This window comes from Oncorhynchus mykiss, chromosome 2 (assembly GCF_013265735.2).
Source record: "Oncorhynchus mykiss isolate Arlee chromosome 2, USDA_OmykA_1.1, whole genome shotgun sequence".
Taxonomy (NCBI): Eukaryota; Metazoa; Chordata; class Actinopteri; order Salmoniformes; family Salmonidae; genus Oncorhynchus; species Oncorhynchus mykiss.
Genome location: NC_048566.1, coordinates 102,710,099 through 102,721,889, shown reverse-complemented (window position 1 = coordinate 102,721,889; position 11,791 = coordinate 102,710,099). Strand labels below are relative to the sequence as shown.

The following is an 11,791-nucleotide window of genomic DNA, read 5'->3' as shown; positions in this document are numbered from 1 at the left end:
TTAAAAGTTAATGCTTTGAGCCTTGTGTAGAGAAGGCCTGTGTACAAGATGTGAAAAGGTCTTACAGATGTAACTGATTCCTGGTTTTCAAGTGAGTTGACATGTGTAGTAAGAATAACACACCCCTGAGGGGCCCTAGTGTTGAGGATCAGCGTGGCAGATGTGTTGTTTGCCTACTCTTACCACCTGGGCGCGGCCCGTCAGGAAGTCCAGGATCCAGTTGCAGAGGGAGGTGTTTAGTCCCAGGGTCCTTAGCTTTGTGATGAGCTTCGTGGGAGCTATGGTGTTCCTTAGTCCCCTCCTGTACTCTCTGTTCACCCACGACTGCGTGGCCAAACACTACTCCAACACTATCATTAGATGTCAATGATAAATCACATCTATTACTCTGATATTTTTGAGTCATACTGAGGACGGTTATTATATTATATTCCTTCGACGATAAACGCACGCCCAATTTTCAGTTTTTGATTTGTTAAAAAAGTTTGAAATATCCAATAAATGTCGTTCCACTTCATGATTGTGTCCCACTTGTTGTTGATTCTTCACAAAAAAATACAGTTTTATATCTTTATGTTTGAAGCCTGAAATGTGGCAAAAGGTCGCAAAGTTCAAGGGGGCCGAATACTTTCGCAAGGCACTGTATGTTAAACACCTGTCCAGGTGATGCAAGATCTGGCAGACGAATGCAGTGTCTGAGCAGAGGCATGCGCCCATTGAGATGAGCACCATGCAAGACCTTAATAGACCAAAAAGCTAAATGACTGCTTGCTCCACACGTCTAAACTTAATTAGACCAAACAGCTCATTTCTGGTTATATTAATTTTGACAATAATTTAGTGGTAAACCCCCCCCACCCCCACATACGCTACTTTCTGTTCCTAACTGTAACAAAGACGCTGTGAGTGGAGAAGCAGGCGAAACGTTTAATAAAACAACAACCATTGAACCAGACAACATAACAGTAGCTTCATATCACAGCATCAATACTGCCTGGGGACCTAAGGGAGTGACGGATAAAGGGGAGGTAATGGAGGTTCATGATGACATGTAGGTGCACGTAATGATGGATCCCAGGACCGGTGGTTGGTAAACCGGCAACGTCGAACTCCAGAGGGGAGTAGACGTGACACTAACATTAAAACTGAAACTAAATAACATGAAAACGAAATAGAAATGTTTGTATAAAACTAAATATAAAATAGGAAATCGGATCTGAATATGAACTGATAAACTGAATTTCAAATAAAAATCTTAAAACAAATATAAATAACCTTGATACTGAGTGAGAACAGTAGCTTTTCACTGTACATCTATTATTCAACTGCCTTGTTTTCTACTTGGGCTTTTATCACATTACTTAAAGCAATAAAGTCATTGTTGGTAATAATATTATATTAATAAAAAAAATAATACATCTCGTTTCACTACTCGCACTTCTTTATACTTAGGTCAGCATTTCTGAAAGTCAAAACCAGACATTTTTAAGTGATTGAAATTCGGCAACATCTCAATTAACATTGTGTTGACTGTGTTGCCAGTCAGAGAGCCTCGGATAGTCATAATCCACTAACAACTCAATGTAGACATTGCTACAGCTTTTAGAAATCAAATGATTGGGATATTTCGATGATGCATTCAAAGGTCCATCGAGCCAGACAGAGACAGGGCTGTTAAGTGCGACCAGTTTGATGGCATATGAAATATTTTGTTGTATGACCAGTAGTTTTATTTTGGGAGCGACTAGGAAAAGAATCTCCCAGATAATAATTGTAATGATCAGGCTTCTCTGTACCATAGTTTCAGAGCGCCCTAGAGAACAAAGTGAGAACAGATTAGTTAGCGCCATGGTTATATCATTACTACAGGGAAAACGGCCTGCTTCTAGCCCAACCAGGTCAAAATATCTTCTGTGGTTTAACCCAACGAGAGAATGTCACAAGTGTTTCCCTAAAAGCTGTCTGAGTTAAAACATCTTCTACTGTACAATAAAGTGAATAGCTTAATGTGTTATGGTTCTGGATGGCCAGACAGCTAGCTACAATGACGAGAAGCTGCCATGTGGCGAATAGTAAGTGACTCGTTTCAGCTAGTTTGACCTTGTTATTGATACCATGTCTTGTTTTGAGGTGTTTTCTAATAGAGGTGTCTATTCTAATATGGCTAAAATTTGCTAGCTAGCTAGCTTCATTTATGTTTTCAATAAACATTGGAGACTAAATATTGTTAACATGTTGTCAACAATCTAAGTCAGCCCAGTCTGTTTTGCCCCATATTTGGGCATGTGTCGGTTTTGTTGCGAAACAACCAACTTGTCTATAGCTGATCGCAGGGACCACATTTTACATTCTGAAATTATGTCTTGGGCCATTCTAAAACTACTTGTGCGTCGTTAACCATTTGTTTATACTTCGTTCAGTCATGTAACCTCATTGGCTAGCTAACAACCTTGTAACTTCACCAGTATATACGAACATCTGAGGACACAGAAAGAAAGGAAGAGGGATATCTTCTTCAGGAGGTCAATGATCACAGCAATGAATGAATGACAGATCTCTTGCATGTTGTCATCACAAACCTGAAGTGTTTAAAGGGACAGCGTACAATTTCCAATTCAATGTATCTCAATAGGAAAATTGTGCTTTACACAATGCAGAAACCTAATATTACTAATACTAAAAAATAACTTTTGTAATGTCAATGACAGGTATTAGTATCAACATTTTAGCTTTTATAATAAACACATTTCTTTACCGTGTTACATATTAGTTTCTAGGACACAACACATGCTTCAAAAGTAGAATTCATAAAAGCCTAATATAGGCTGTATCTCTGAATTAAACACATCCTGTTTTCTGGTGCTCCTAAGTTTCATGTGGTGCTCCTAACTTTTTAAAGTTGGGAGCACCAGTGCTACCAATGAAAAATGTTGAAGGGATACTTCTGGATGTTGGCAAAGAAGCACTTTATGTACTTCCCCAGAGTCAAATGAACTCATGGATACCATCTGTATGTCTCTGCATCCAATATGAAGAAAATTAGAGGTAGTTCCGTGAGCCAATGCTAACTAGTGTTAGCGCAATGACTGGACGTCTATGGTATCTACTTGCAAATGCTAGTTAGCGACTTTCTTTAAACTGAAGTATCTATTTAATTTGGAACCATGCCTATAGACTAATCTGGTCAGACACCATGCTGGACAAAAGAGAGGCCTCACACAATCAGCCCCAATAGAGAGGCCTCACACAATCAGCCCCAAAAGAGAGGCCTCACACAATCAGCCTCAAAAGAGAGGCCTCACACAATCAGACTCAGATGGAAACAGAGCATATAATGACTTGATCCTCCAGCACGTGTGTGTATGTTTCTGTGTGTGTGTGTGTGTCTGCATTTGTGTGTGTGCGTGTACGTTTGGGTGTGTGCGTTTGTGTGTGTGCACTTAATTAGTACAATTTCCTAATAAACATTATCTCATGTTATGAAGCAAACTATTTTGTGGAGGTGTCACCGGCTGAAGCGCCCATATGTATTTGACAAATTGTCAAATTCAATCAATGATAACTCTGTCCTCTAGCAGAACATTCAGCACCAGGAAGACAATAGTGTCAGATGGACACAGGACAGATGATAACTCTGTCCTCTAGCAGAACACTCAGCACCAGGAAGACAAAATAGAGAAGGAACATGGTAGATCCCAGCATCTTGTTCATCCTCCACTTACACACAGCAATACTGATGATGACGAAGAGGAGCATGAGGAAGAGCAACACAATGGCACAGAACAGGCCGTTGGAGCTGACGGGCACCGGAGCAAAACCATTGAACGACGACCACAATAACCACGGGACTGGCAGGCTGAGGGGGGGGGGGGGGGGGGGGGGGTTGAGAGAAAGATATTATTACCTTGTACAGCTAGATCGACAAATTTTAATCAATTGGACTCATAACCCCTTTTCTCCATAGTCCTTTAAGCCTCTTTCTCAGAGCCTGAACCAGTTACAGGATGTTAGCCCATAGTTCTGGGGACTAGTGAACTACATCTAGGAATGTGAATACATTTTGGAGTAGCTTGGTGGTAGTTGAACTGAATTCAAATGTAGGTAGTGTTTTCAGTAGTTAACAGCTGTTTTACCATGTAGTGGTGTAGCTAACTACTGGAACTACACACTACTGTTTTACCATGTAGCGGTGTAGCTAACTACTGGAACTACACACTACTGTTTTACCATGTAGCGGTGTAGCTAAGTACTGGAACTACACACTACTGTTTTACCACGTAGCGGTGTAGCTAACTACTGGAACTACATACTGTTTTACCATGTAGCGGTGTAGCTAACTACTGAAACTGCATACTATCCATAAATAAAATATGGGTGAACTAAGCAATAATTAATTTTATTTTTCAGCAACAGACCTTCCTACTTCTCACTTAAAACATAGTTTTTGTGTTTAATAGGCCAAATTACACATTTGGTTAACATCTGAATCCAGAGCAGGGGCGTCATGCCCTTAGGGGGCACATGCTCCCTCAAATAGGGCAGCCGGTAGCCTAGCGGTTAGCGCGTTGGGCCAGGAACTGAAAGGTTTGTCTGGAATACCCTAGCTGAAAATGTGAACACTGTGGATGTGCCCTTGATCAAGGCACTTGAGCATAATTGCACTGGATAAGAGCGTTGACTAAAATGTAATTTGACCTGTTTTTTTGTTACATTTTTTTATATTTCTCTGTAATAACACTAACCACATAGCAATTTTATGAAGTTGGCTTTAGCTCGATAGGTTCCCAACCTCATAAGTAGCTACCAAGAAGACATTTCATGTTATCAATCAAGTTAGAGTAGCTATCTTGTCTAACCATCTTAACTGGCATTCCTGCTGGAAAGGTTCATAGACTTTAGAAAGCGGGCAATAACTACATGTACTGAATAAGACTCACATTCCTTTCAATCTTTTACCCAGATATTAGCAGAGTTTTTAGTTTCTTTATGAATAAAAAAGAACCACCAGTCAGGAAGATACAGACAGCTCATAAGGTATGCTTAGATATGCATAAAAATATACATTTTTTAAAAATAGTATGAAGCATGATTATGGCTCCAGATTGCAGGGAAAATCCCCAGCTCCAGAGTAATCTGGAGTAATCTTTGTAGTCTGACATTCCAGATTGAGATATGGTAATTTATAACTAAGTAGTTTGGGATGTAGGGAACTAGCTTTTAAAATGAATTTGAGTTAAGTAAACTTAATTTTTCTTAAGGGTAGCTTTAGTGTAGTTTAACATCATTCAGTGTGAAGGTGATGGCACTCACCCCATGGTGATGTCGAAGATGTTGGAGCCCACAGAACTGGACACAGCCATATCCCCCAGTCCTTTACGGGCCACAATAACACTAGTGATGAGGTCAGGGATGGACGTTCCTGCAGCCAGGATGGTTAGGCCCATGATCTCCTCTGAGATGCCTATGGTCTCTCCCACCTGACAGAAACAGGGTGTTGTGTTACGTTCTAATAGGAAATAGTTTGTTATATTTGACTCAGTAGTGGTAGTGAGAGGAACACTGGGTGTTGGTTCTAATAGTTTGTTCTATTTGACTCAGTAGTGGTAGTGAGAGTAACACTGGGTCTTGGTTCTAATAGTTTGTTCTATTTGACTCAGTAGTGGTAGTGAGAGGAACACTGGGTGTTGGTTCTAATAGTGTTATTTGACTCAATAGTGGTAGTGAGAGTAACACTGGGTGTTGGTTCTAATAGTTTGTTCTATTTGACTCAGTAGCGGTAGTGAGAGTAACACTGGGTGTTGGTTCTAATAGTTTGTTCTATTTGACTCAGTAGTGGTAGTGAGAGTAACACTGGGTGTTGGTTCTAATAGTTTGTTCTATTTGACTCAGTAGTGGTAGTGAGAGTAACACTGGGTCTTGGTTCTAATAGTTTGTTCTATTTGACTCAGTAGTGGTAGTGAGAGTAACACTGGGTCTTGGTTCTAATAGTTTGTTCTATTTGACTCAGTAGTGGTAGTGAGAGGAACACTGGGTGTTGGTTCTAATAGTGTTATTTGACTCAATAGTGGTAGTGAGAGTAACACTGGGTGTTGGTTCTAATAGTTTGTTCTATTTGACTCAGTAGCGGTAGTGAGAGTAACACTGGGTGTTGGTTCTAATAGTGTTATTTGACTCAGTAGCGGTAGTGAGAGTAACACTGGGTGTTGGTTCTAATAGTTTGTTCTATTTGACTCTATTTGACGGTAGTGCCAAAAGGAAGACTACCTCTTCTACCAGCCTTCTTTAATTATTCTACTATTCTTGTGTATTAGACTCATACAAACGCCTGGGGATGCAGTTAGTATAACTTACCTGATGTGCCCACCACACCATGAGGTAGGAGAAGACGGCGATCCATAGGATAGACCCCAGGAAGGTGATCACAAAAAACCTCTTATATATCTGCAGAACAGATAGGCAGTGACAGAATACATTGTTTTTCTCTAACTGAGGTATACTTCCACCATACAGTTTGATAGACTCAGGGACAGTAAATGACAACATCAAATACAGGCAAGGATTACAGGAATTTGAGTAAGTCACTTCCACTAGTTCTATCAGTTCCACTAGTTCTATCAGTTCCACCAGTTCTATCAGTTCCACCAGTTCTATCAGTTCCACCAGTTCTATCAGTTCCACCAGTTCTATCAGTTCTATCAGTTCCACTAGTTCTTTCAGTTCCATCAGTTCCACTAGTTCTTTCAGTTCCATCAGTTCCACCCCTTCTATCAGTTCCACTAGTTCTATCAGTTCTCAGTTCCACTAGTTTTTTCAGTTGCATCAGTTCCACTAGTTCTTTCAGTTCCATCAGTTCTATCAGGTCCATCAGTTCCATCAGGTCCACTAGTTCCATCAGGTCCACTAGTTCCATCAGGTCCACTAGTTCCATCAGGTCCACTAGTTCCATCAGGTCCACTAGTTCCATCAGGTCCACTAGTTCCATCAGTTTCACTAGTTCTATCAGTTCTATCAGTTCCACTAGTTCTATCAGTTCCACTAGTTCTATCAGTTCCACTAGTTCTTTCAGTTCTATCAGTTCCACTAGTTCTTTCAGTTCTATCAGTTCCACTAGTTCTTTCAGTTCTATCAGTTCTATCAGGTCCACTAGTTCCATCAGTTCCATCAGTTCCACTAGTTCCTTCAGTTCCACTAGTTCCTGCAGTTCCACTAGTTCCTTCAGTTCCACTAGTTCCTTCAGTTCCATCAGTTCTATCAGTTCCATCAGTTCCACTAGTTCTTTCAGTTCCACTAGTTCTTTCAGTTCTATCAGTTCCATCAGTTCCACTAGTTCTTTCAGTTCCACTAGTTCTTTCAGTTCTATCAGTTCCATCAGTTCCACTAGTTCTTTCAGTTCCACTAGTTCTTTCAGTTCTATCAGTTCCATCAGTTCCACTAGTTCTTTCAGTTCCACTAGTTCTTTCAGTTCTATCAGTTCCATCAGTTCCACTAGTTCTTTCAGTTCCACTAGTTCTTTCAGTTCCACTAGTTCTTTCAGTTCTATCAGTTCCATCAGTTCCACTAGTTCTTTCAGTTCCACTAGTTCTATCAGTTCCACTAGTTCCATCAGTTCTATCAGTTCCATCAGTTCCACTAGTTCTTTCAGTTCCACTAGTTCTTTCAGTTCTATCAGTTCCACTAGTTCCATCAGTTCCACTAGTTCTCTCAGTTATATCAGTTCCACTAGTTCTACCAGTTCCACTAGTTCTCAGTTCCACTAGTTCTATCAGTTCCACTAGTTCTATCAGTTCCACTAGTTCTATCAGTTCCACTAGTTCTTTCAGTTCTATCAGTTCCACTAGTTCTTTCAGTTCCATCAGTTCCACTAGTTCTTTCAGTTCCATCAGTTCCACCCCTTCTATCAGTTCCACTAGTTCTATCAGTTCTCAGTTCCACTAGTTCTATCAGTTCTCAGTTCCACTAGTTCTATCAGTTCTCAGTTCCACTAGTTCTTTCAGTTCCATCAGTTCCACTAGTTCTATCAGTTCCACTAGTTCTTTCAGTTCCATCAGGTCCACTAGTTCTATCAGTTCCACTAGTTCCATCAGTTCTCAGTTCCACTAGTTCTTTCAGTTCCATCAGTTCCACTAGTTCTATCAGTTCTCAGTTCCACTAGTTCTTTCAGTTCCATCAGTTCCACTAGTTCTATCAGGTCCACTAGTTCCACCAGTTCCATCAGTTCCACTAGTTCCTTCAGTTCTATCAGTTCCATCAGTTCCACTAGTTCTTTCAGTTCTATCAGTTCCACTAGTTCTTTCAGTTCCATCAGTTCCACTAGTTCTATCAGGTCCACTAGTTCCACCAGTTCCATCAGTTCCACTAGTTCCTTCAGTTCTATCAGTTCCATCAGTTCCACTAGTTCTTTCAGTTCTATCAGTTCCACTAGTTCCATCAGTTCCATCAGTTCTCTCAGTTCTATCAGGTCCACTAGTTCTATCAGGTCCACTAGTTCTATCAGTTCCACTAGTTCTATCAGTTCTATCATTTCTCAGTACCACTAGTTCTATCATTTCTCAGTACCACTAGTTGTATCAGTTCCAAAAGTTCCATCAGTTCCACCAGTTCCAACAGTTCCACTAGTTCCTTCAGTTCTATCAGTTCCACTAGTTCCGTCAGTTCCATCAGTTCCATCAGGTCCACTAGTTCTTTCAGTTCTATCAGTTCCACTAGTTCTTTCAGTTCTATCAGTTCTACTAGTTCCACTAGTTCCATCAGTTCCACTAGTTCTCTCAGTTCTATCAGTTCCACTAGTTCTATCAGTTCCACTAGTTCTATCAGTTCCACTAGTTCCACCAGTTCCATCAGCTCCACTAGTTCCTTCCGTTCTATCAGTTCCATCAGTTCCACTATTTCTTTCAGTTCTATCAGTTCCACTAGTTCTTTCAGTTCTATCAGTTCTATCAGTTCCACCAGTTCCATCAGTTCTCTCAGTTCTATCAGGTCCACTAGTTCTATCAGATCCACTAGTTCTATCAGGTCCACTAGTTCTATCAGTTCCACTAGTTCTATCATTTCTCAGTACCACTAGTTCTATCATTTCTCAGTACCACTAGTTGTATCAGTTCCAAAAGTTCTATCAGTTCCACTAGTTCTATCAGTTCTCAGTTCCACTAGTTCCACTAGTTCTATCAGTTCCACTAGTTCCACTAGTTCATCAGTTCCATCAGTTCCATCAGTTCCGTCGGTTCCACCGGTTCCACTAGTTCCTTCAGTTCCTTCAGTTCCACTAGTTCCACCAGTTCCACCGGTTCCACCAGTTCCACCGGTTCCACCAGTTCCATCGGTTCCACTAGTTCCACCAGTTCCACTAGTTCCCATCAGTTCCATCAGTTCCACTAGTTCTATCAGGTCCACTACTTCTATCAGTTCTATCAGTTCCACTAGTTCTTTCAGTTCCATCAGGTCCACTAGTTCCACTAGTTCTATCAGTTCCACTAGTTCTATCAGTTCCACTAGTTCCTTCAGTTCCACTAGTTTGTTCAGTTCTACTTGTTCTATCAGTTCTATCAGTTCCATCAGTTCCAATAGTTCTTTCAGTTCTATCAGGTCCACTAGTTCCATCAGTTCCACGAGGTCCATTGGTTCCACGAGGTCCATTGGTTCCACCAGTTCCATCAGTTCCACCAGTTCCATCAGTTCTATTAGATCCACCAGTTCTATTTAGTTCCACCAGTTCCGTTGGTTCTGTCAGTTCCACTGGTTCCGTCAGTTCCATCAGTTGTATAATTTCCACTAGTTCTATCAGTTCTCAGTTCCACTGGTTCCATCAGTCCTATCTGTCCTATCAGTCCTATCAGTTCCATAGAACTATCAGTTCCACCAGTTCCATCAGTTTCTTCAGTTCCACTGGTTCCAATAGTACTTGAGTTGACTTGAACTTTGCTGTCCATGGTCAACTTTCATGTTTTTCCAAACTACATAAGGTGCTGTCTTACAGTGGTATTTTCTTTTTACTGGGTATGTGTGTGTTTGTGGGTATGTGTGTGTGTGTTGGTGGGTGTGTGTGTTTGTATGGGTGTGTGTGGGTGTGTGTGGGCCTTACCGGGTTACGGACGTCGGGCACGGTGAGCCACAGAGGGAAGACTATAGGCAGGAGGAACAGATATGTGGCCTGTTTACATCTGGTGTCCGGCCACACCAAAGACAGAGGCTTGTCATCAAGGTCATCATCTTCCTCATCTTCCTCATCGTCATCTTCATCAGAACTTTCCTCATCAGAACTTTCCTCATCAGAACTATCTTCATCACTGTCGTCATCATCCTCATCATCCTCACTACAAGACGAACCAACTGCTGCCGATTTGTCCTCCTATAAGGAAGGGAGGGGGAAGGAGGGAGAGGGAGGAAGGAGAGGTAGGGGGAGAGGGGGTTGAAGGGAGTGGTCGGGGGGGAGAGATTGATGGAGACAGGGAAGGAGATTAAGAACGAGAGAGAGGAGAAAAGAAGTGGAGGGAGAGAGAGAAGGGGAGAGAGAGGGAGCTGTTACCTTGAGTCCCCCTAGTGATGTACTGTATGTATTGATAGGAAATGTATTGTCATTGTCTTGTACCATCTGACCCTCTGGCTGCTCCTTCTTCGTCTCCTCCTCCTTGGTTGGGGCTGGAGCAGGGGCTGGAACTGGGGCGGCTGAGGGTGCAGGGACAACTGGTTCTTTGTCTGGACAGATGGTAAAGGGGGGGGGGGGGGGGGGCTGGTCAGAACAGCAGCAGCACTATCCTATCAGTTCAACCAACTCAAACATCATATGTGGGAATTTCCATATTAAAACCCCCCTAGAGTTGATGTCTGCGACTCCGCTTGAATCTAAATAGCATAATAATAAAAATATCCCCATCAAAATCCATCAGTTTAAGCTAGAGAGATGTTTTTTTAATGGGCTGTGTCCACAGCAGCTGCTTATGTCAGCCTTCCGCATCTGAGGTGGAAAGTGACCGAGTTACAGCAACGTTTGTCAGACCATGAGACATCCCGAAAATCAGTCTTCTCAGGAAAACATCTGTAGTGTCGGAACGGTTTGGTCTACGGATGACCCTCACGACACTAGTCTGAAGGTAACCGGTTACCAGTTTAAAATATGTATGGAAGTACACTGCATTTGGAAAGCATTCAGACCCCTGGACTTTTTCCACATTTTGTTACGTTACAGACATATTCTAAAATGGATTAAATCGTTTTTTCCCCCCTCATCAATCTACACACAATATCGACAAAAGCAAATACATTAATTATTTTTTTTAGCAAATGTATAAAAATAAAGAACTGAAATATTTCATTTAGTATTCCGACCCTTTACTCAGTACTTTGTTGATGCACCTTTGGCAGCGATTACAGCCTTGAGTCTTCTCCGGTATGACGCTACAAGCTTGGCACAACTGTATTTGGGGAGTTTCTCCCATTCTTCTCTACATATCCTCTAAAGCTCTGTCAGGTTGGATGGGGAGCATCACTGTACAGTTATTTTCAGGTCTCTCCAGAGATGTTTGATCGGATTCAAGTCCCGGCTCTGGCTGGGTCCCTCAAGGACATTCAGAGACTTGTCCTGAAGCCACTCCTGCGTTGTCTTGGCTGTGTTCTTAGGTTCGTTGTCCTGTTGGAAGGGGAACCTTAGTCCCAGTCTGATGTCCTGAGTTCTGTACCAGGTTTTCATCAAGGATCTCTCTGTACTTTGCGCCTTTCATCTTTCCTCAATCCTGACTAGTCTCCCAGTTCCTGCTACTTAAAAACATCCCACAGCATAATGCTGCTAGCACCATGC

General features: G+C 41.7%; 1 protein-coding gene across 2 annotated transcripts in view; it reads right to left on the bottom strand.

The window, feature by feature from the left end:
* Nucleotides 1–649: 649 nt before the first annotated feature.
* slc24a1 (solute carrier family 24 member 1) overlaps nt 650–11,791 on the bottom strand; it is a 38,419-nt gene continuing 27,277 nt past the window's right edge. For both annotated transcript variants that reach the window (XM_036961282.1, XM_036961286.1), the window contains 5 exons: nt 10,586–10,692; nt 10,079–10,345; nt 6,352–6,441; nt 5,311–5,477; nt 650–3,856 (listed from right to left, as the gene is read on the bottom strand). In XM_036961282.1, coding sequence (XP_036817177.1) covers nt 3,607–3,856; nt 5,311–5,477; nt 6,352–6,441; nt 10,079–10,345; nt 10,586–10,692 — 881 coding nt within the window. In that variant the 3' untranslated portion in view covers nt 650–3,606. The remainder of the gene's footprint in view (nt 3,857–5,310; nt 5,478–6,351; nt 6,442–10,078; nt 10,346–10,585; nt 10,693–11,791) is intronic.